Source organism: Leucopleurus acutus, assembly GCF_964270905.1.
Source record: "Leucopleurus acutus genome assembly, chromosome: 3".
NCBI classification, from domain to species: domain Eukaryota; kingdom Metazoa; phylum Chordata; class Mammalia; order Artiodactyla; family Delphinidae; genus Leucopleurus; species Leucopleurus acutus.
Genome location: NC_139145.1, coordinates 75445622 through 75471431, shown reverse-complemented (window position 1 = coordinate 75471431; position 25810 = coordinate 75445622). Strand labels below are relative to the sequence as shown.

The window sequence follows — 25810 nt, the reverse complement described above, 5'->3', positions numbered from 1 at the left end:
AATAAAAAGGAATAAACTATCTCCAAGCACTAGCTTGGGTGAATCTCAGAAGGATTATGTTGGGTGAAAGAAGCCAGATGCAAAAGAGTACATACTCTATTCTGCTGTGATAGGAATCATAGTGGTCGCCTGGGCAAAGGGGAGGGGTATGAGAGCAAAGGAGTACTAGAAACGTGGGCATGCGGTGGAAATGTTCTACATCTTGACTGGAGTTGTAGTTAACAAGAGAATATATTTGTCAAAATTCATGAAACTGTACTTTAAAAAGAGTATATTTTATAGTTCGCAAATTATACCTCAATAAGTTGATTTTAAAATAACTGATGAAATTATGAAAATGTATTAAGTAAAAATTATGCAGTTGATTTCGAGTCACAATTACTGTTCAGAAATATAATAGGTGATATACATTTATTGTAAATGAATTAAGCCAGATATAAAAGCCAAAATTCATGTGATTTTTTTCCCTTGGTAAAATTACCACCTGTGAGGTATTTTTTCAAACCTGAATTACCTTAAATTTCTTTTTTTTTTTCTTTTTAATCTAGAATGGTCAGTTGGAGTGCGTACGCTGGATGGTGAGTGAAACAGAAGCCATTGCTGAATTGAGTTGTTCTAAGGATTTTCCAAGCCTTATTCATTACGCAGGTTGCTTCGGCCAGGTATGAAGAAATTTTTAATTATCTTCTATTTGCATGCTATGTAATCTATCTCTCTTTAAATTTTTAGTCCATCAAAATCCAAACATAAAAAATCATCAAAAATGTATTCAAAGATGTATAAGCCGTGATATTCATTGCAGTATTTTTTATATGAAAGAAATGTTTTAAACAACCTAAATATTCCAGATAGGATATTGGATAAATGATGAAGCAACATCCATATGATGGAATTTTACAGAAAAATATTCATTATATAATATTGAATTAAAATGTATGATACAAAACTGTTCCTGTAATTTGGTACCAACTTTGAATTTTGGAGAGAGAGAAAGAGAAATAGATAATAAAACTAGAAAAAACTATGTCACGACTTGTTTTTTTTTTTTTTTTACGACTTGTTTTTATAGTAATTATCACTCAGGGTAGAATTATAGGTGGCTTTTATTTTCTTTCTTATATTTTTCACTTTTTTCCAAATTTCCTACAATAAACAAATTTAAATTTTGTCAAAAGGAAAAATGATAGATTTTCTTGAAACCAAAATTAAGAAGAAAATCTTTGGTATGGCATTAATTGAGGAAGTCTCCATCCATTAAAGATAAGCAATCACACTAACTAAATGAGTCTCAGTTACAACCAGTTTCTGCGTTAGGAAATCCCAGTGTGAGTAACTGATGTACACAGATCACAGTCCAGTGTATGCAGTAAAAAATCATCACTAACTCCCTTTGAGAAGGGTGAGTATAAATTATCTTTTTAAAAAAAATTGGAACCACAAAATGCCAATCTCCGTCTTAAAAAAATATAAATAAAGTCAGCACTGTATTAAAATAGATTTAATCACATTTGTTTGTGGCAAAGAAAATTGCTTCTCATGCATATAACCTTATCCCTTTGGCTTCATACACTTTCCCAGTGGCAGTAAATTGTGGTATTGTCAACAAGAGATTATGCTTTTTCAAGCATGACAATCTCAAATTTTAAAAATAAACTCCTAGAATATTACCACAGCCTTTCTTCAGGGGGAGTCATGTTAGGTGATAGTTTATTTTGTGCCATGGTAACTTCAATTAATATATATGTAATGTTTCCTATATGTACCAAGCACCGTGCCGTTGGATTTTGTGTACATTATCTGCCTTATGCCTTAAAACAACCTTATTGGATTCTGTTGTTTTTATCCCCATTCTATAGATGAGGAGACTGAAAAAAGAAATCTTAAGTGGCTTGCATGTGGTCTAATGGCTAGTAAGAGCAAAGGCTGGATCTCAACTCAGGTCCTTTGGCTTTGGGACCAGATTCTGGTTTTCCTCCATTTGTGTAGATAATTTGTATAGCTTGTTTACAGTGGCACGGATACAGCTGCAGAAGTCCTTTTTTACAATTTTATCTCACAATACGTTGTGATATTTGGAGTGTCTTAACACAGCTCGTATGAAATTCATGGAATGAAGAAAGGAGCAGGAAGAACATTTAAAATTTGTAAAAGCCAATGTCTTTGAAATAATTACTCCGTTTTCTTTGTGTATTGCATTTATGAGTCCCAGTCATGGTGCTCTACAAACAAACATAAGAATGAATAAGATTTGTTAAGATGCCCTTTGTTTGCTTAGACTGGCAAAGGGGAGAATAGTATTTTCAAATGACCAGAAGAATCATTAAGACAATAGTCTTCATAAATCATTCTCAGTATAAAACAAAATTTTATTTCTTCTCAAATTGTCTGAGTAATTGTTTCATACCCCTGATTTCACTTGCTTATGTAAAGCCTAAAGAGGAATTTCAGATATCAGTGAAAAGGCTGACTGCACTTTTGGAAGAGCTTGCCAAAGAAAAGGAGGAAAGGATTGCACTGCTGTTCTGAGACTTTAAGTCAATAATTGGGCATCCGGCCTTCTTTGTCCTGAGCAGTGTCGCTTATATGTGCCAGTTTCTCTCTTCAGCTCTCACAGCAGGCTTCTCATAATTTTGAAGCTATTGGGACAGAACAAAAGAAAGTGCCATTCCTGGGACTGGCTGGGTGATAGTGTAGTTTGCTTGGCTGGACTAGAGGAAAATATGGAAATTAGTGACCTATGTGAAGAGCCATGTCAAACATTTGCTTCATGTTAGTGTCAGTCTTCAGATTGTTATTTCAAGCTGATAAGCATTTTTAATGACCTCAAGTACAGCAAGGCATTCCAGCAGTGCCTTCAGGAGAGCATTCCTAACTACGTAGAAAACGTAGAAACCCATTAGGACTGCAAATTCTGCCCAGCCATCCTACATCCACCGCGACCACTTATGTAACAGATAACCTGTGGAGATGCTGAACTTGGAACCATTACAAGGCTAATATTTTCACAAGGAAGACTGTTATTGAACAGTTTTCTAATGGATTCAGCACATGCAGGTTTTTCTACATCAAGCAGGCACTTGAGTGTGTTCTGGTTTTGTTTCTTCAGTAAATACCCTTGGAAAGGACAGTACAGAGGAAAATTCCTCTCTTGGTTTATTTTAGTTGCCCTCTGCCCCTCCTATAGATTCTTAAAGAATGAGCTCCATTTGACTTGCAATTTGTGTCCTTTTACTGGTTAAAATTACCTTTAAGGGCTCCAGAACCGCAGGGTAGCCAGCAGTTTTTAGTGGTCTTCTGGAGTGGTAGATCTTTGCGTGATAGGAATTGATTTTCTTCCTCTTGACACACCAGGTCTCGGAGGGGGCAGCTATTTCATTCCCTGATTGTACCTAGCAGAACCGGCCACAGGGAGCATGAAGGTGAAGGCATGAGGGACGCTCAGGGAATGAGCAGGGGCGTCCTCGGATGGGCCTGCTTTGCTGTCCCTTGAGAGAGATGCTTGCTGGCGAAACAATTGAGACAGAATTGTCTCAAGTCAAAGTCACCGCCTGTGTAACTTGGGCAGTTTCATTCGAACATGAAGGTTCAGATGGTCTCGTCCAGGATCCCAGCAAAGCTCTTGCCCTCAGGCGCTTGGGGGCTCCGGCCTGTTTTGCATTGGTCACTGGTTCAGTGGGCTCTCTGATACTTTCAACATCAAACTTATCATTTTGTGTCTGAATCTTTCATGTGACTTTTGGTCAAGGAGTTTTGCTAGGGAAACAACAGGAATCATAGCGTTAAGCATTTACCAAGAAAGAGCACATTTGCCTACGCTATGTTCATTCTCCATTTTAAATGTTTGCCCTGATACAGATCAAAAAAAAAAAAAAAAAGAACTTTTTCAAAAAAGAAAAAGCTCAGCAGTTCCTACGAATGGTCATGAATAGGCATGCTGGTGGGGGGGTTCCTTCCACAGGCTGTGTTATCGTTTTTCCACGGTTTACTTTAAAAAGGGGAAATATTCTGTTGACTTTATTGTTTCATTGTCATGGGGTAGAAAAAAGTAAACAACACTGAAAGGGTTATGATTGCAGATGAAAGCAAACTGAAAAATCTTTGAATGGCATAAGCATTCATCTGCTCTCCAAGGACCTTTGAAAAAGCTTAACCAACACAGAGCTCCACAACCCACAGACTGACAGTTAATGTGATTTCTGTGACCCAAGGGTTGGAAAGGGAGTGTGTTCTTGATGGAGTCAGGGGTCATGGGGCAATGAGCCATGGTGGATATTCATATTCAGAAGACAGAGAACATTAGCTCCTGAGTCTGAGTTTAAATCCTAGCCCTACCCTTACTAGCTCAGTAGCCTTGCATACGTTTACATTTTTTAAAAAAAGAAAAGGTCTCCCTGGACCTCAGTTTCCTCATCTTTAAAATGGAGATAATAGAACCTTCTTTACAGGGTTACTCTGAGGTCCAATGAGAAAAGCCACATGAAGCACTGCCTACTGCCAGCACATATTAGACACTAGGTAAATGTTGGCTATTATGGTTATTGGATACCTTCCACTTTATTATTTTTATTTCTAGAAATATTATTTAATATATTTATTTCACTATGAGTGAAGTATCAGAGAAATTGGGCAAAGAATTATTTAGGCCTTAACCTATTTAATCAATTCTTAGATGTATTTTTTTTTCACATTTTACTATCTCTAGATTCTACATTTATCTTACAGTAAATGACAATATGAGATTATTGCTGGCCATCCTTTTACATTTGAACGTGTCAAAAACTGGAGTGAATCTTATAATTGATGGCACGTTAGAGTTGATAACCTATGATCACAGACAAAGCTGCTTCCTTTAGAACTTATGGCTGTAACAAAACTGTAGACATTTTATTGATACCAGTAATAAACCGGTGGCATAGTTTTCAATTACATTTTTAATTAGACTGTCCAGCAAATCTCATAAATTACATGCATTAATTGCCGCTTTAAATAAATTGCATTGCCTTTAAGAATGTGCAAAATACAACATTAAAACAGGTCACCAAAAGAGCAGAAAATCTCGAGAAGAGGAAACGAGTGCATGAAGTAGGTTTCAAGTCGTTAGATGTAAGTTGAATGGGTAGGTGGGTGCGTGGGTGATTGGGTGGAACGTCAGTTGCAGAGGCATTCTGTAAAACAGAAATAATACATAAGAGCCAGCCCATCCGTGGAACTGCATTGGATGTTCTCTGAAAGCAATGCCTATGGGAAAATGAAGATCTGAAGTTACATTCTTCCTTTAACATCTTCCTGATACACACACACACACACACACACACATACACACACATACACACCACGCACACATTGGTGGGGGGCAGAGGAGAGAACCCGCGGAATGTCTAAAAGATAAAAGAAGAGGTGGGCATCGTTGCATATATATCTATAACATGTATGCATTTACAAGGGCCTTCTTAGTTGGAGAAAATAGCTGTATTTGTTCTGTTCTCCTTACTAGATATTTGTCAAATAAGTCACTGTTTAAATTGTAGGACTGTGGATCTCTGCTGGAATGTTCTCCAGAATCAGAGCAGAAAGCATTTCTCAGAGACTGGATGCTAAACATGCTTTTACCCAAACCAAGGGATTCTAGCCATCTCCATGTCCCTCTCAGAAATCCTAAGTGGACAGCCAGCCCATCCCTTTGAGCAGTGCTTCTGTGCACCATATCGTAGGGGAGATTGTCATTTCCATCCATTTCTCAGTGAACAGGCCAGTTGCATAGCTTCTTATTAAAGTAAATTGTCCACTGCAGAACACAAAACTGAATTGGAGGGGCTGGGCAAAGACGTGCCTTGTTCTGAACAATAGGATAAACATTCTTCCTTTATGTAAGTCTTGCATGTTGAATTGAGTAAGAGCCTTAATTATAGGAAAGAATTATCCATGACATCGTAAGAAAAGCAGGCAGGTTGTCATAACAGTATGGACTGCACCTGACTGGGAGAGTCAGGGGCCAAGGCAACTCCTGCCTCACACAGACCTTGCCCTGTTCTCCCAGGTCATCAAGCCCCTGCAAAGTCCAGGTCTCTAGATTCTTCCCAGATTTCTACAAAGGGAAAATTCCTAGTCTTAGGAATAGTATTCTATTTCCTATAACTCCATTACTATAAGTTATTCAGTTATATTCAGTTATTCGAAACACTGAATTATAATAAAGGGCATTTTCTATGCATGTGGAATAGACATATCCACTATAATATTTAATTGAGTCTGAAAAACATGAAAGTATGCCTGACAAGAAGGTACATATAAAACGTTTCTGAGTATCTTGAACTCCTCTGAACTTTACTTGCTAAAGAGAGAAGCTGCTAGAGTATCAGAGAATATCCAGTTGTCTTCTTCAGTTTTCTGATTTGTAAAATAATTGAATTGGATAATTCCCTAAAATCTCTGCCACTTCGCATTTTTAACATTTAATATCATGGGGGTCACCACAAACTTGACAATGACATTGAAGATGGCAGCACTGTCCTTTTCACCAGTAGGGGCCCAGCAACCTGCCCGCTTGATGTTTCTGTGTCTTAGGCATTGACTTCTAACCAGTTGGTCATGTCATTGATCTTGAGGTACACCCACTCATCCAGATCTTTTCAGGAGTTAAGATCACATGGTTCGATCATCTGTCTCCAGATAAAAATATTTCGGTTTTTTCCCTACCTAATTAGGAAAAATAAAGGAAGTTGTTGTACCTTATGCATTCGAAACATCACCTGCTCTGGTCCAAATGGCACTCCCAGCTTCCTCCAAGTTTGCCTCTGAAGAAGAGGATTAAGCACATCAGCCTATCTTATCGTACTCCTACCTCCCAACCCTAGCCTCCAGGCTTTGCTCCACCTCATTCTCTAGGGACGTGGAGGGTTTCACTTCCTACAAGGTCTGTCTGCTTTTGCAGCTAACACTCACCATGCTTTCCCGGGGTGCATTCTTGGTCGGTTGTAGGTATTGATTACATTTTCTCTCCTTGCTCTTTAGAGGGGTTACTCCCTGCTTGCTTGTGTAAAAAAGGTGTGGTACAAATATTCAGTCTCTCCCTGATGTCACTGATGCCTTTATAAACAGTGCCCTGTTCCCCACATGAGGGGAGAAACATGAAAGGAGCTGGCTATTTTTATCCAGCATTCCTTTAGCAGATTAGTTGGCATGTTCAGAAGGTGAAGGCAAATTTAATCCAGAAAAATATAAAAGTTCATGACCAGTCCAAGCAAATAACTGGAAAAGAAAATCCTTTAAAAGGCTAAGGAGAGGTTCAAGGCTATTTCAAACGCATGATCATCTTTTTAAATGTCAAATTCCACCCACTAAACTTCATGCTGTTGTTTTTACCACTCTCATATTTTTTTAACATTATGTTTAATTTTTCTATTTTAAAACAGTGAATTCCCATCCCCGTGCTTTCTCCTGAGGCCAAACGTAACATGTAAATACCACAAAAGACTCAGTGGGTAAAATGCAAACAGATTATGACAACACACACTGACTGTTCTGTGTCTTTGCTTTTGAAAGGTTGTGTTCAAAGCTTTGGGTCCCCTTCCTTTAACATAGAAGAAGAGAAAGATTTATCTGTTAAACAAACAAAAAAAACACCAACATTTGGTCAGAAAAATCAAGAGGGTCCCCGTTTTATTTCAGTGTGGTTATCTTAGCAACTTAAGATGTTGCCTCTTTTTTGTAAACCTATTGATTGTACGGTATGGGATTAGGAAGGCATGGTTGAAGCATGATAAACTTAAAGTAGAAGCTAGGTATCTCAATAGTCCAAGGTTTTACAATAATATTCTTGAAGCCTCCAGATAATATAAGAAAGTAACAAAAACATTGCCTTGGACTCAAAAGACTGGACTGGTTCCAACGTTGACTGTCTCACTGTGTGACTGAGGAGGTACTCAAACTTTCTGTGAATCAGTTTTCCCACCTGTAGAATAAGTAAGCAAAACAAGAGCGTTTTCTGAGATAACTTTCTGCTCTTCAAATTCTCAGAGCATTCTTCTTTCATTAACTTTAGTCAGAGATGCAAGAATTTTCAGTTCATACTGAATGGAAATGTCCTTCTCGTAAGGTAAGCTTGGCTATATCTAAGCTTCACATGTTGGAGTTTTGTTTTCCTCTGTCCTTATATTAGACTTCACTACATGACAGTCTATTAATTCCAGCCTGTCCTTGTGTTTAATAGGAAAAGATTCTGCTGTGGCTTCTTCAGTTCATGCAAGAGCAGGGCATCTCACTGGATGAAGTAGACCAGGAAGGCAACAGCGCCGTTCATGTGGCTTCCCAGCATGGCTACCTCGGGTGCATACAGGTACACAGGCCCTGCTGCTCTGGAGAGAGAAATGAGTGCATCAAGTAATAAAACAAAACATGGGAATTTTGTTCACCGGGAGAATGTCTGGATTAAATCAGCTTTTCCTCTTATAGTGGATCATGAGGAGTCAAATTGATGCATTTGTATTTCCAGAAATGCACACAAACACTGGCATCAGTAGCTGTCTGGGTTTCTCCTGGAGTGTCACAGGATGTTGAAGGGGACACTTCTTGCCCTTGCAGCATTACCTTAAAACCCCAATGCTGAGGACAATGAAGTACCCCATGTTCTCAAGACAGCAGGAAACCACTACCAGACTGACATCGCTGAGTCCGTCACATGGAGGGTGCGCCCTTCCTGCTGTCATTAGCACACTTCGCCTTCCCAAATGTCTGAAACACAGGACCGAATTTTTAAGAAAGAATGAGAAGAATTCCTCAGAGTAGCAAGCAGGAGGCTTAGGAGAGAGAGTGGTGTGGTTTTCTTCTCCCGTTCTCTGTAGTAGGACTGAGCTTCCCCAAAGCATTCAAAAAGTCCCAGAACTGATTACAGGAGGCCCTCGATATTGGTCCCCTCTGCCCATGGGCAGGCTCAGCAGGGCCTCAATTGGCCAGCCGCTCCACCCAAGAGCCTCCGGTGGCCTCATCCTTTTAGCCCAACATACCTTGGGAATATTACCATGTCCTTTGTGTGCAGTGATGTAGAGAGGTTGGGGAGCAGAGCCACAGGAGGTGGGGAGGCCCTTCCCCCTGCCCCAGGCCACCTGGAGGTACATCCAGGAGGGCTGCTTAGAGAGCACAGGGTTCCTACAGGAAGAGGGGTTGGCCTCTCGTCCCACAGCTGAATGCAGAGCTGCACAAAGCTGAGCCACACCCAGTGCCGCCATCCTAGCAGCACATAGTGGGAGGCCCTGCGAGAGTCCTCAGAAGCTTGGGGCACACGTGAATGTGAAAACTGGGTATTTATTATATACAGTAGTTTACATCTGCTAATCCCAAACTCCCAGTCCTTCCTTCTCCCACCCCCCTGTATAGCACAGGGAAATAGTCAATATCCCGTGATAAACCATAATGGGAAAGAATATTAAATAAAAAATGTCTCTGTGTATAACTGAGTCACTTTGCTGTACAGCACTGTAAATCAGCTATACTTCAATTAAAAAAATTTTTTTTAAAACTGGATAGGCGTTTTACCTAGAAAATGTAAGGCCCTGACTGACAAAACGAAGAGAGAAGAGAGCTGAAGAGAAGGAGGGAGAGTGACAGTGTGAGGAGAGGAAAAGCTTTGAATTGGAAACAGAGTTTAGAATTGACCTGGAATTTAATTTATGAACATAAATCATAATTACCAGAGTCCAACCAGTCACACCATTCTCATCATTGAAAATGACCCAACATCTATGGATTTGTTCCCACATCTGCCTGAGATGTAGGAAAGGGCGATTGACAACGTACGGCTGAAGGCCATGATTAAAGAAAATACTTTTACCTCACCAGATTTATACGGTTCAAAGTATGTGTATGTAAGAACTCTAAGAAAACAACACTCTTTTTCAGCCTTATTAGGTATTGTTTCTTTTATTCCAAACTCAACGGGTACTTACTGAGGTCCTATGGTGAACAAGGTAGACTGTATCTCAGAGAGAAAACTGGGAAGTGAGAACTTGCTCGGGAAGGTAGAGAGGACTCAGGGAATTCAGACGATGTGGAAAAGCAGTAAACGTAAGAGGCAAGAGATTCATAAAACCGGAAAGCAGAGGTCGCAGCGAGAAGCCCTCTGCAGAGTCTCCTCACATGCAACCACTCTGTGGAAAGCCACGCTGATAGGAAATATTTCAAGTGTCTGGGAAGTTTCCCCACTGTTGTTGGCAAAGCATGCATCTTCTAATTTAAGACACCAAGTTGTAAAAGGAGTGATGAGAAAAGAGAGAAATTTAAATTTTTACCAGGATCTGCAGAAAGATGAAAGGAGTAGCATTACTTTTTGTGGAGGAAAAATAATTAAATGAAGACTGAAAACTTCATTTTTCCATGTGACAAAACACTCTATATTTAATAGTGTTGAAGTAGACTGTTTTTATCAGCCAGTAAATGACTGCAACCCAAAGAAAACCAGCTGATATCACTAATTCTGTTTGAGATCTTACTTATTTTCCTTCTTAATATGTGAGGAGAGGCAGTCTGTCTTTTCAGAGTGTTCGTCTCTCCACTTAACACAAATGATATTTTTGGCGCTAGACACCATGGATGTGGAAACTTGAATAATCTTGGAAGCGGGTCTATCCACTGGGTGTGAGAATAAAAAAAAATAGGTACAGAGAGATTGAAAGTAGAAAAGGGGGTGAGCGAGGACCTTTATGAAGTGAAGAGGGGAACTGAGTATGGAAAACATTGGAAAGATAACTGCAGAGGCCAGAGTCAAGGGGAGCGATAATAGTGTGTTTATGCTGAGTCTCTGAGAGCTCAGGGTGAGGTGATCTCTGCGACACCCTGTGACGTGGGTGGCAGTGGCCTTATAGCACCTTTTGTGGTGAGTGATCCTAAACCGAGAGGAAAATGAAGCTCCTTAATGACTTCTGAGTCTAAGTAGTCTAGGAATTTAAAAATCACAAGTATTTCTTGTGGAAAAAACATTTTCTATTACTAAAATAAATCCAGAGGTCTACAGACTGATCTTGATAGTGTCAAAAAATACGGCAGACTCTGACAGTTGATTAATATGGATGTAACAGCTTTCTGTGGGGTCTGTTGTCATCACAGCATAAAAACAAGAGAGTTTTGATTTTTTTTAAAATTAACCATGTCAGGGAATTCCCCGGCGGTCTAATGGTTAGGACTCCGGGCTTTCATTGCCAAGGGCAAGGATTCAGCCCCCGGTCAGGGAACTAAGATCCCACAAGCCGAGGTGCAGACAAAAAAAAAAAAAAAAAAAATTAACGATGTCAACCGTGCTCCATCAAATCTCTCTACCCTCTACTAATGGTACCCTGGCCAGATTCCTTAACTTTTTGCTTTTGTTTGACTATTAACAAATGTACTTCAAACCAGTTTAAAAATCTCAGTCTTATTTCTGGTTCAAAGCATTCTCCTCCCCAACCCAGATCAGACTCAGGGTGAGAGGGACTTGGTACGGGACTGAGGCATGACTGGTTTTTTACACACCACCTTAGCTCCTATTCCCCTCTCTCTTCTGGGCTCCGGTGTTGGGGACAAAGGGGAGGTATGGAGAGAAAAAGTCAACTGTCTCTTTGCTTTACTGCCAGAGGTCATGGCATCTCCCTGAAAGTTGTCTTGCTTCTTTAGCTCACTATGGTTGGCCACTGTTGCCCTCTGGGGAAGCCTTCAGAGGCTGAATCTCTGGTGGGCACGGTGGGTGGGGACTTCAGAGGGTCCTCTAGAGCCTTCCCACTGATACCTGAGACAGGAGATCTGGCCCCGACCTCACACCCTCCTCTGCCATACAGTCCCCTCCACCTGTGTTGCACCCCACCGCCTCCTGTTGCTAAAGAGCCCTCTCCTTTTTTTTCTTTTTAATTTATTTAATTTATTTATTCTTTTGGTTGCATTGGGTCTTCGTTCCTGTGCACGGGCTTTCTCTAGTTGCATCGAGCGGGGGCTACTCTTCATTGTGGTGCGCAGGCTTCTCATCGTGGTGGCTTCTTTTGTTGCAGAGCATGGGCTCCAGGTGTGCGGGCTTCAGCAGTTGAGGCACGTGGACTCGGTAGTTGTGGCTTGCGAGTTCTAGAGCACAGACTCCGTAGTTGTGGTGCACGGCCTTAGTTGCTCTGCAGCATGTGGGATCTTCCCGGACCGGGGCAATCGAACCCGTGCCCCCTGCATTGGCAGGCAGATTCTTAACCACTGCGCCACCAGGGAAGTCACCCGAGAACCCTCTCCTTTTTAATTGGGTGATAACAAGCTCACAGCAAGCTCCCTTCTACAACGTCTGCTCAATATATGGGACATACCCTTGCCATGGCACGTGGTGGGAATGTGGGCCCTGCCATGACAATTCTCTCCTGTTCTTTTTATTCCTGATTGGGTAGGTTCAGCAACAGATCATGTGTGCTGCCCAAGTAAATAGGAAAAAGTAAACAAAATTCCTTCTTTTTCTTATGGGCATCCCCAACTTCAAGGGCCCACTGAAAGGGACAAAGCCTCCCCACTGAAAGGGACAAAGCCTCTTACCACAGACACTGCCCTGCACACCTCCTAGAGGAAAGGACTCTAAGGAAGAAGGAGCCTCCACCCCTTCCCAGTCTCCTTCCGAGGCTGTTGTGAGATTGATAGTAGTGGGATTGGTTGGCTGCATCGTTGTAGGCTCCAAAACGAGGCACCTGACACTGGCCACTGAAAGCTCACCAGAGGCTGTCCTTTGTGTGTGATGGTACTCCTCAACCCAACCGTGTCCCGCTATGGGCTCTGGTGACTGGTTTTGGAACAACAGGAAAAGTTCCATTCAACCTTCTGTTACAGTCATTAAAAAATACGGATGTTTACGGATGGACCTAAAGAATATCATACTAAGTAAGTCGGACAGAGAAAGACAAATACTATATGGTATCACTCGTGTGTGGAATGTGAAAAATAATACAAATGAATCTATATACAAAACAGAAACAGACTCACAGACATAGCAAACAAATTTATGGTTACCAAAGGGGAGAGGGAGGCAGGGGGAGGAATAAATTAGGAGCATGGGGTTAACAGATACTAACTACATCAAATAGATAAACAACAAAGACCTGCTGTATAGCATGGGGAACTATATTCAGTATCTTGTAATAACCTATGATGAAAAAGATCTGAAAAAAATGTATATAAATATAACTGAATCACTTTGCTGCACCCCTGAAACTAGCAATATTGTAAATTAGCTGTACTTCGATTCAAAAAAATAATAAATAAATAATGTTTAGAGGGAGGTTCTGATATAATCACATGTCTCCGCATTCTCTGACAGACCCTGGTTGAATATGGAGCAAATGTCACCATGCAGAACCACGCGGGGGAAAAGCCTTCCCAGAGCGCTGAGCGCCACGGACACACCCTGTGCTCCCGGTACCTGGTGGTGGTGGAGACCTGCATGTCGCTGGCCTCCCAGGTGGTGAAGCTAACCAAGCAGCTGAAGGAGTGAGTGACCTGTTCGTTCCATGAGAACCAAGTCTGGCTGCTCATCGTTGTGCTTAGGTTTCAGCCAGGCCTTTGGAAGGCTCCCTCCTGCTGGTCTTACAGGAATTCCCTAGCATCCTCCTCATCTTCTTTTCTTCCTCCGTCCCAAGTCCTCACGGCCAGCATTCATGCCATTTCTGCAGAGGCAAAATGATATTTAAACAAAAAAAATGCAGAGCTAGCTTCCTAAGCAGAGAACTTAAGCCACAGTGGACAAGGGGAAGGAGCCTCTCTCTGTGCTCACATCTCAGGGTCAGATGACGTGGCAGGTGCGGAAAGCACACGTGGGCATCGTCCCAAACTTCTGTCCTTAACAGTCTAGCAAATCATCAAAAGCAAGAGAGAGAGAGAAGGGCTATAGATGGGCCAGTTTCTCAGTTTTCTCAAAAAGAAAAAATGTATATTTGGGAAATTACAGACAGGTCACCTGGTAAATATCACTGGCAAATTTATTATAAAAATTAAGCAGACGATTCATGAATCCTCAGAATTTAAAATCCTCAGAATGTAAACTTAGCGTGATGTTACTTAAAACACTCTTTGTCTAGCTAAAATCAGTTCTTTTTTGATGAGATGATTCAGCTGGTACACACTGCATACCTAGATGCCAGGGAAGCATTTCTGGAAGGCTGCCATGATATGCTTGAAGAAAGGAGGACCAGAGGAGAGGCCATCCGAGGGGTCTCCAGCAGGTTGGAGGATTAAGGAGCTGATGCTCGTCTGAGGGGACCAAGGTCAGCCCTTGGAAAACACATCAGCCAAGTGACAACTGCCATACTAGGAAGGGAATCATTGAACATCAAAAATAGTCCTCAAAGTAATGGTGACAGATTAGGAGGACAAACCTTAAAAATTAAATTTTAAGGAAAAAAATGAAGTTTTACTTTAAAATTATAAAAAGTATTTTTTTTCTTCTTTCCTTGTGAAAAAAGACCTGTGGTTGGTAGGAGGCCTTAACTGATTAGAAGTGTAATTCATGCAACAATATGACAAGTCCTGAGATCGTCTGGTTCCTCGCTAAGCTCGGGGAATTGTTTTCTCTCTCTGCTTCTGTTCTCTTGCCTTAGAGGTAAGAGTCTCTGTACTCCTCTGCTTCTCCCCCTGCCAGTACCTAGAATACTCTCTTTAATGAATTTAGGCTTTTACTAGGAAAAAAAATAAAATTTAAACTTAAAAATTAGAACGGTTCCTTTCCCTCCAAGAATCCTCTGCCCAGTTACACAAGACTCCCCCAGGGCAGGTGAGCTAAGCGAGCCTGAACGTCTGGGGAAAATGCACACAGATTCATAACTCAGTAAGTTATCTTGCTACAGCGAACATACTTGTACACGTCTTTATGTACATGTACTGGTGTTTCTGAAAAGTTCCTAGAAGGGGAATTGCCAGAACAAAGTGCATATGTATTTAAAATGTGGATAGATCTCACCACCGTCCTCCAGAACTGTTGTACCAGTGGACACTCCCCCCAGTAGTATATGGACATATCCACCAAGAGGAACTTTAAAATGGTCCAATGGAATGTTTTTTCTTAGGGTTTGTACTCAGAGGAAAGATCACAAAACCTTCCACTGTCTCTTACCACAGAGTCGGAGAAGCTTTCATGAGTTACAGCATCTGTTTTATTGGTAGAACTCTTCAAGGTCAGGGTCTTGGCTGCTCTCTGTGTTGATGATCCTGGGATAAAACACACATGTATGCTAATAGACAGCAGTTCTTCCGCTGTCTCCAAACTGAATGCTGTAGACAGTTGTAGTTAGGCCAATGACAAGATGAAATATGAGAAGTTACGTTGTAGACCCTAGTCGTGTACTTACTCTGCGTCTCAGTGAGGTTGGCAAAACTAGAAATGAACAGAGAAATTCACTTAGTCTATCCTCAGTACACTGAACCCTTCAGGTTCTAGGGCATCAATAACATCAAAAGGTGCAGGACGAAGGACGGAAAACACTAGTTTTTCAGCCCAAAATTGTTGAGTGGGAGACAGTCTTGAGTGCCTTTTCCTACTAGAATATTTTTACCAACCGTTTGGAGTTAATAAACATAGCTATTATTTAGAAATAGCAACCTTCAGGTCTCTTAGAGATCCTAATCTACAGGTGTAGGTATTATGGGTTGAATTGTGGCCGCATAAAATGATGTGTTGGGGTCCTAACCCCTAGTACCTCGGAATGTGAGCTTATTTGGAGATAGGGTCTTTATAAAAGTAATCAAGTTAAAATGAAGTCACACACACACACACACACACACACACACACAGTGTATTTTACTTTCCTTAAGTAAAAAAAGAAAACTACAAAATACAGTGTGCAGTATAATCTCATTTCTAAGAAATCCCTCTCTCTCCCCCCACCCCGCTCTCCCTGCCACCCCAAGGTGGTATGATACACTCCAAAATGTTACTCACTCTTTCTAAATGGTTTGAATTTTTAAAGTAATTGTATTAATTTAGCCATCAGAAAAAAACCAAGTTAAACAAAGCTAGCAAACTCTTTCCATGTTGGGTTAAAAACAATGAAATAACTTGGTATTTTTTCAATAAAGAGAAAACAATGTATGGTAACACTCGATTTACTCTGGACATAGAAGCGTATTATCAGAATGTGCATTAAAGTTAAGAAAACACGTCAAAAGCCGTAGGTTACAGAAAGTGAAATCTGTTTAGAAAACACATTAATTATTACAGAACTTGGAAAAAGGAAAACTGATTCTGATTTTAGAGGAGTAAGCAGTATTTACCGAACTCTGCAGTATTCGTGTGGTACCCGCCCCCCACCCCCCGCCGCAAACTGTCCCCCAAAGATGTCTGTCACATCCTAATCCCTGGAAGGTATGAATATGTTACCTTACATGACAAAAAGGGAATTAAGGTTGCAGATGGAGTTCAGGTCACCCTGGATTATTGGGGTTGGTCCAATCTCATCACATGAGTAACAGTAAAGAGAAGGCAGAAAAGGAGATCAGAGAGACTCAAAGTGTGAGAAGGACTCAATCTGCTCTTGCAGACTTTGATGAGGGAGGAAGGGGCTGTGAGCCAAGAAGTGCAGTAACCTCTAGGAGCTGGCAATGACCCTCAACTGACAGTCAGCAAGAAAACAGAGACCTCAGTCCTACAACTGCAAGGAACCGATTCTGCGCCTGATTTGAGTAAGCAGGACAGAGACTTTCATCCTAGAGCCTCCAGAAAGGAATGCAGACTGGATACCTCGGTTTTAATCTGGAGAGACCCATTCTGGTCTTCCGACCTACAACTGTAAGATACACGTGTGTTGATTTAAATCACTAAGCATGTAATAATTTGTTAACAGAAGTAGAAAATTAATACACTTAGCATCAAAACTGGTAGCAGCTCTCGTGAGCAGGGATGAGGAACCAAACAAATGACTTACAAGTGTTCTTAAAAGGACTGCCGAGTCTTAGATACTGGCTTGAGGAAGCCCAGTCTTCTCCTTGCCAAATGTCACTGCACATACTCAACAGCTGTCAGCTGCCTAAATTTAATTCTGTGAGAACAGATTTGGATAATAACCTTCCATCAGCCCCCAATACTCTCCTTTTCTCAGAAGTGGTCAGTCTTAGTCCTAACATTTCATCCCTAAGACCTAAGAAGTCTGTGATCTCATTTTTCTCACTCATTCTGTGACTCACATACTGAAAACTTAATTGTCTAAAGGAGGAGCCAGCAATCTTTTCCCTAAAGAGTCAGATAGTAAATATTTTAGGCTTGTGCACCACATGTTCTGTGTCATAATTAGTCAACTCTGCTTTTGTAGCGTGAACTCAGCACTCGATAATATGTAAATGAATGTGTATGGCTCTGTTTCAATAAAACTTTATTTACAAAAACAGGTGATGGGCTGGATTTGGCCCATAGTCTATAGTCTGTAGTTCGCTGACCCTAGTCTCAAGAATGCATACAAAATAAAAATACGTAAGAGCACTCTACTTTTCCCACTTTGAAATTTGGAACTGCCTGTCAAGTTTTTTAGAAAAACATTTAGTGAGGGGTTAAAACAGATGAAGAAAGATTAAAAGGAGGTTAAACTCCTTTTATAGGGTTCTTAGGTGTCAGAGTGAATTATGACACAGTCAAGAAAACTATTTGGAGGCAGTTAGATGGACTGATGACAGAAATCACAAGTATGAATGGAGAAAGAAAGGACTCTATTCTCTAGATTCTAAAAAAGCCCTCAGAAAGGACTAATCAACTTTTAAGTATAATAGATGAGCATGTGAAATATGAATATATAAAAATATGTGAGCATATGTCTAGTATACTAGTCTGCTAGGGCTGCTGTAACAAAGTACCACAAACTGCCTGGCTTAAACAACAGAAATTTGTTTTCTCACAGTTCTGGAGGCTCGAAGTCTGGAATCAAGGTGTTGACAGGGTTGGTTCCTTCTGAGGGCTGTGAGGGAGAATCTGTTCTGTGCCTCCCTCCTAGTTTTTGGTGGTGTGCTGCCAGTCTTTGGCATTCTTTGCCTTGTAAATGAATCAGCCTAATCTTTGCCTTCATGTTCACGTGATGCTCTCGCTGTGTGTGTCTGTCTCTGTGTCCAAATTTTCCCTTTTCTAAAGGACACTTCATACTGTATACTTTCTACCTATATACACATATATTAGGGAAACTTTTTCTATGTCATAGATATTCAAATATATTATCATTCTTAACAGCTGCCTTCACAGAAATAATTATAAATTATTTACTCAGTCTTATTGATGATCATTTAGGTTATAGTTTTTTTACTCATGTGAATAATGACTATCTTTTTGGGTACTTTTGATTGCATCCTCAGGAAAATGTCTAAATTATAAGGATGAAGATTATGCACATTTGTAAGATTTTTAGATTTATCGCAACTTATTGAAAATCACCATGAAAAAAATGTATACCTGTTAATTTATGATAGTAGCAATGTGTCAGAGAGCTTATATATTTTGGTTTGTTTTTCCCAGACAGACAATGCAACGTGTCACACTGCAGAACCAGCTCCAACAACTTCTGGAAGCCCAGAAATCAGAGGGCAAATCTCTCCTTTCTTCGCCCAGGTAATACCAGGAACGTTGGTGGTTAGAATTCTTAACTGTCTTTAATATGTGAGCCTTCTTTTGGACTTTCTTTTAATATCTTTTAAGAAGATAACAGAAAACATTTTATTCTTATAAAGAGGAATAAAAATGAGCTATCACATGGAGAAAGGCACTGGACCTAGTGTCAGAAGACTTGAATTTATCTCTGGCTGTGCCATTTCTTCTTTCCAGGACTATAAACAAGTCGCTTACTCTTTCAGAGTCTTTTATTTCTTCATCTGTGGAATGGAAATAAAGATATGTAGTTTCATAAGGTTATTGAAGATGGGATTAATTGAGAAAATTTGTGCAAAATTAATGTATAAACCATAAAACAGTAGTTTCTTGTAGTTTTGTAAAACTATTTATTGTAGTTTTGTAAAACTACAAAAGAATAAATTTTGTAGTCAAAGCAAAAGGTATGAGGCATACTATACTGGTTCTGGTTGCCACCATGGAATGCTTGTAGATTGCTTGAAACACATATTCATTATTCTTATTTCCGTCTTAGTGATTTGTAAGTTATTAGTGGCATTTAAGCCATGTGGTGATTTGTGGCTGAGTTATTTTAACCCAGTAGGAAGTCATCTCATATGTCCCTCATCCTCTTTCAGTTCACCCTCCTCCCCAGCTTCCAGAAAGTCCCAGTGGAAATCCCCAGATGCAGATGATGAGCCTATAGGCAAAAGCAAACCAGGAATCCAAGAGGGGATTCAAGTTCTTGGAAGCCTGTCCGTGTCCAGCCGGGCTAGGGCCAAAGCTAAGGACGAAGATTCGGATAAAATCCTACGCCAGTTATTAGGAAAAGATATTTCAGAGAATGTGTGCACCCAGGAAAAGCTGTCCTTGGAATTCCAGGATGCTCAGGCTTCTTCTAGAAATTCAAAAAAGACCCCACTGGAGAAGAGGGAACTGAAGTTAGCCAGGCTGAAGCAGCTGATGCAGCGGCCACTGAGTGAGTCTGACACGGACTCCAACAACTCTGAGGACCCCAAGGGCACGCCTGTGAGAAAGGTTGACAGGCCCAGACCACAGCCTGTGGTGGAAAGCGTGGAGAGTATGGACAGCGCAGAAAGCTTACACCTGATGATCAAGAAACACAGCTTGGCATCAGGACGCAGGTTTCCTTTTAGTATCAAGGCCTCCAAATCTCTGGAGGGCCATAGCCCATCCCCCACCTCAGAGAGCAGCGAGCCAGACTTGGAATCCCAGAGTCCAGGCTCAGGAACCGCGCCCCCAAGCCAGCCCTCTGGAGAACTCCCTCAGCCCAGCCCTGACAGCACAGCTGCCCAGAAAGTGGCCACGAGTCCCAAGAGCGCCCTCAAGTCCCCATCTTCCAAGCGCCGAACGTCGCAGAACTTGAAACTCAGAGTTACCTTTGAGGAGCCTGTGGTGCAGATGGAGCAAACTAGCCTTGAACTAAACGGAGAGAAGGACCGAGATAAGGGCAGAACCCTCCAGCGGACCTCCGCAAGCAGTGAACCAGGGGATCAACTGAAAAGGCCTTTTGGAACCTTCCGATCCATCATGGAGACGCTAAGTGGCAACCAGAACAATAATAATAACTATCAGGCATCCAACCAGCTGAAGACCTCCACTCTTCCCTTAACCTCACTTGGGAGGAAGACCGCAGATGGTAAGGGAAATCCAGGGAGCTCTGCTAGCAAAGGAAAGAATAAGGCGGTGAGTGCTATTTGGAGAATATCCTTTTTATTCCTTTAAATTAATTATATTGTTCCGAACACTCCAGATTGTTGCCCTTGGCCACCTTGAGGGCATCCCCAGGAGAATTCCAAAGGATTCATGAAAAGCCAGATTCATGTGTTTCTAATGAGATATGTCGTGTTAGAGTACATTTTGAAAATACTCTAAGAGAGAAAGGTTAAACAAATCACAGGAGATTGTATTCTGGTCCCTAAATTTCCCTAAGTAGTTTTGATCCTTGAGAATTAGGAGTCATAGACAGGGAGCCATTTCTACAAGATTAGACTACTAATTGATGTGAAATCAGGCCCTTCTTTGGCACTGACTCTGCCGCAGGAAGCCTTAGTTCTCCTCATGTGACTGGATAGTTTATTCTCGAGCCCAATTAAACAGCACATAAATAGAAACTCTGTTTCTAAACTACTCAACTTTGGAAGGACCTTTAGAATGAATACACCACAGGGACCCCCTCGTTGGCGTTTTACGACACAAGCCCCTAAGGAAGCTCTAGTGGTCTGAAGTGCTTGCCAGCGCGCAGGGGACAGCAGAGTATGCCATGAACTACATTGTGTAATTGCATTTGTTGTAAAACGATGCACTATTATCTGGATTTAAATCCAGTGAATAGGAGATACAATCATCTTTTTAGGCAACATTTCCTGCATGTTCTGTGCATGCCATGCCCTTAAAAAAACATGGTATAGCAGCCAAAATGTGAAACTCTCTGAGGGATAGAAGGATCCAGAATATCCCTGCTAACCAGAGTCACATCCGCATCATTTATTATTTGCCATAAGGTGAAATCCCATTCCAGTGAGGTCTAAGAACTGTGCAAATTCTTCTTTGCAATACCAACATCAAGTTTTAGTTAATATCACTCGAATTAACTGAACACAAATTTTAATTACACTGATTTCCACCGAGTTGTCTTTGTTATTAAAAGACTTTAGCATGTATTTGCTTCAGCTAGAAAAGTCACACTTGTGCCCCAAACACCAGGCCTTTTGGATTAAATATGTCCAAACTTACCTTGCTGGAATAAAACTTTTCCAGGTGACTTAAGGGTTCCTCTCGCACAAGTCAGAGATCTCAGCAGTTCCCCAGGCTCCTCAAAGTATGTCTGAAGCTTCTACCCTTTAATCTGTCTCCTGCCTGCCTCCTGTTTATTGAGACTTGTGCATGTGCTGAGCTTGTCGCATGTGTTCAGATGACTTTTAATTGCACCTCTCTAGGAGATGTACGACAGCTGCATCAGTCTTTCCTCTAACACGCTGATTGAAGAGCATCTGTGTGACTCTGCACGGTACGTGGTGCTAGGGTTGTATTGCTCAGCAGTGCCACGCCTTCACTTTGAATTGCATGATCTTTTACACACCAGTCCTGGAGCACCTTTCCCAGGGGCTGACACCAAGGAAGTAGAAAATTACAACTCTTTCCCCAAATAGAAGAAGGCAGACTTGTAACTGGGCCTTAGAAAGGGAGCGAGTACCCTGTTGGAGGGGCTCCAGTCCAGCAGCAGAGGGCAGAGGAATCTACTCAGATCACAAACATGCTGTGCTTCCCAACTGACCTTGGCTTTCAGTCTTTGTTTTAATGGAGTCAAGTACCAAGTAAGTATAGAAATGAAATTTCCTGCCGTGGGTAGAATGAGTCAACCTCCGATCAGAATCAGAACTTTGAAACAGAGCTGAGGTTTTCCTTCATTGCTGGTTATAGACTGAAAGCTCCTTTAGTCAGCAGTCTGCTGCCCTCAGAAGTGAGGTCCTGCCATGCTCTACCTCAGTGTTTGGAACCGCAATTCAAGTCCATGAGCCGGTCTCTGAGCTCCCACCAACAAAACAATGGCCTTTCTCAAACAGAATGTTTGTGATTCAAAATGTATGCATGGCGTATATAAAAGGATCATCTCCAGGGTCCCCAGCGGCTCAGTCTCCTCTTTGAGCAAAGTCCTTCTTCAGCATAGCTTTCCTTCGTCCCCCAGGGATACATTCAACTCCCTAACAGAGCAGGAAAGAGGAGAGGGCTAAGAAGAGAGCAGTTGATGGGGAGTTAAGTCAGTGAGTGCCTCTTGACAGGTTTATTTCAGAAGAGTTAAACCCCCAACACCCTTTTAAAAGAGACTAATCATTTAAATTAAAAGAAAGCTGTGACACGCCTTTCAGCACCCTTCCAAAATCCTCCAAAACATTTGTGTGGATGTGTGTGTGTATGTATATAATAGTTACAGGTACACAAATAGAAGTGAATGTGTTGTGAGTGTAAATGTTAGTTCAGAATTCTAAGGTGTAAGAAATGTCGCTTTCCTTTTTTTTCCCCTCTAAATCACGTTTACTCTGCTCCAGGTCTCCATTCAGGCTAGAGGAAAAGTAAATCTCAGTCATTTTAGGGGGTCCCCTAGGGGTCCCATTCATTCCATGAGTTGAAGGAAGCACCTTGGAGCTTCAGTACTTACTGGTCACCAGCATTCCGCTTGGGTCAGGCTCAACATGCTGCCTAAGTCTGGGCTGTTTCTGGCCACACTGGGGCAGGGCAGCTTGGCCAGTGCTAAAAGCCCAGTGCCTGGGGTGGGAAGGAGATAGAAAAAAATACCCTTTGCCTTCCCAGACGCTGGTATTGGTCCACTTCTGTTTCTTCCAACCTATCTTCCCCACCCCTCTGCGTCCCCATCTTAGGTTCTGTCTTCTGGTGCCTGGAAAATTCTGCTTTTGTCCTTAAGCAGAAGTCACCAAAAATACCCTGAGGCAAGGAAGCACAAAGGCTTGGCAAACTCCTTGGGAGCGGGAAGGAGAAAACCTCTCATTTCTTCCAGGTTCCTACAGCACCTGGAAACAAGACAATTAGTATCCCAGTAGATTCTCCTGCCAGATATATTTCATCCTGTCTTCTTACAAGTAAGAGAACAAAGCTGACAGTCTACTGTCATAGGATTACAAAAATCAGAACACAAAAGGAGGTTATGAGGTCACTCAGACATCCCACAACTGGGTTAACACTTTCCTACTCAGTTTAAGGAACAGTCCTTCTGAAGGCTCAGTTTTGAACCTGTCAGATTCACTGGCTTTATGTATTAACAGAGTTTTCCTTCAGTGATAAACAGAAACCCCAAAATTATAATATTCAATGTAGTTAAATAAACATCCAGACCCCTTCCCCTCCCTACCTTATAAATTAACTTATCCCTTATCGTGGCTGTCGTTTGGCATGTGTTCTGTGGAAAGTGAAAACCCACTAGTTTGTCCATGGCATATGGGGGAAGGTTTCTCTGGTTCATCATCACACAGAGGCAGGGAGAACCAGCCCAGTCCGTTCCTTAGATAAAGCAAGGGTAGATGTATCTAGCTGAGATAAAGATTCCTCAGAGAGATGAACTAGCATGGGAACGTAGACATGAAAAATACCTAAGTGATTCTGGTGCCTGCTTCATTTTGCCTGTGGGACCCATAGAAAGGGCATCCCACAGAAAGATGCAAGAAAGAAAGGAACCCAAGTGTCCATCTGTCAGTGGTGCCTTTAAATCTTGGCCCAAGAATTTGCTTGAAGGCCACATGGTTCCTCTTGGGAGCAGGGACTGCCCGGGATCATATAACTTTGGAAAGCAATGGCAGTCATTGGGTTGGAGTTGGCTCTAAGCATTATGCTGCTGGTGGCCCTCTCAGTATAGCCCTGGGAGAAAGAGTCGGGCAGTGGACCCTTGTTCCAGGCCTATACTGGAATCACATTTTAGTTCCTAAGATTTTTTTTTTCCCCTAGTAAAGGAAAAATAGGGACAATAAATACAACACTTTAAACAATGTCAGCTCTGTGAGGGGGTTCTGTTTGCTATTTATTTTTCAAAATTGGTCACAGCTTGATAGCAAAGAATCTAAATTTCTTTTCATTGCCCTTTAAAATTAGATTCAACTCTATTACTCTGAATAGCTGTTCCAGTGTGTTTCAACTGTGGAGGATGACTTTGTTTATAACAAGCAGATTTATCTTTACTTTTTCTTATAAAGGACAAGTTGGTCTTGAATTATTACAACTCCAAGGGAATGTTTGCAGTTACTTATTTTAAAATGCCAGTAAGACATTCATTTCCCAGAGCTTAAGTCTATCCAAGATCCGTAACACTTGAGGTGAGCGTTGATTCCAGTTACTGATAGGCAGAGGGCATTACCCCTGGCCACCGCTGGTCACATCCCCTTTGACCACAGACGCACTGTAGCCTGAGGGGTTAGCATCAGGAAACCCCTAATCCTAGCACCAACATGAGAGTAGACTCCTTAAAAAGACATTAAGCAATAAACACCATTAGTGTGGGTTTTACTGCCAAGGAATTAGCCACACTGGGAATTATACATCCGGACCCAAGAGCTAGTAGCCCATATTTTACATAGATGTCAAGATTGTTCAACAGCCACTTCAAAGTGAGTTGATGTGAGGGTATGTCAGTGGTCATCTGCTGTGCCCAATAGGAGGTCAGAGTTCAGGGTACCCCTACCACCAGCGCGCACGCACGCGTGTACGCGTGCGCGTGCCACACACACACACACACACATTTCTGTCCTTATTATCAGTACATATTACTAAACAGAAAAATGAGCAAAGACATGGAAGACATTGGGAAGGTAGAGGTGAGGCCCTGGCTGAAACCTGTCCCAAGTCAAGCATACCCTCAGCCCCACCGAACAGCATTTCCAGAATCATGATGGAAAATGCAGTCAGCACAAAAAGGAATCCCTGTTAAACAAAGGCATCTTTGCCATAATTTCTCTGGATATAATCAAATAACCACATTTCAATCTTAAATTTTTGATCTTAAAGTATTTTCATAGGCTTTTTAAGGATCTTGAAGGGATAATTATATAATTACCTAGTCATAGGTATGTTACCAAGCTAGCTGAGAGTATGTTGATTGCATAGTTCTAGAGTGAATCCCCTGGAGCAGACTGAATCTTACCAATGTAACAGTTCAGAAAAGTTTGTTAGAATGCTAGTACTAAAAGGGCACTGAGTAACGCTATAGACATTAGAGTTTCTGCCCCAAAACTGTACTTTCAAGTTCTAATCTCTGATCTAAAGTATGTTTTTCTGTGTTTTCGTGTCTAATATACTAGCTCTGGGGTCCAGAGCCAATGAGTCAGGAGGAGTACCATGGTGTACCTGGGGTGACCACCTCTGCTCCAAAACCCCCTAGAGCCTGTCTGGTCTCCTTCCCCCGCACCCCTCCCCATGTTTCCCCCGTGTTCTCTGTTTCTCCTGCCCAACTCTTGTCCTCCCGCCCACCCCACCTCTGCCTCCCTAGGGTTCACATTCATTTCAGAGAGAAAACCCTTATTTCATATGGAAGCGTTGTCCCTATGACGTGGGGGAAGGAGATCCGAATCTTGAACCATTTCTCCAGATTACGTTCATTAAGTGACAGCTTCTCCTTTGAAATGATCCCAATTTTGCATTGTCCTAGGCTGTTGCATAGGAGGATCTTGTGTGTGGAGGAAAATGCCCATGTTATGGGGGATTGTTAAAATATTCAGATATCTCCAGTGTCTG

The 25810-nt window shown here is 41.6% G+C and overlaps 1 protein-coding gene across 1 annotated transcript in view; it reads left to right on the top strand.

Moving 5' to 3' along the window:
* The window catches only part of SNCAIP (synuclein alpha interacting protein), a gene marked incomplete at both ends in the record, with an annotated part of 80692 nt that overhangs the window by 48319 nt on the left and 6563 nt on the right, over positions 1-25810 (top strand). The window contains 6 exons of the mRNA XM_082837209.1: positions 549-662; positions 8210-8335; positions 13301-13470; positions 18464-18556; positions 19192-20260; positions 21514-21584. Of these exons, the coding sequence (XP_082693335.1) occupies positions 549-662; positions 8210-8335; positions 13301-13470; positions 18464-18556; positions 19192-20260; positions 21514-21584 (1643 nt within the window). The remainder of the gene's footprint in view (positions 1-548; positions 663-8209; positions 8336-13300; positions 13471-18463; positions 18557-19191; positions 20261-21513; positions 21585-25810) is intronic.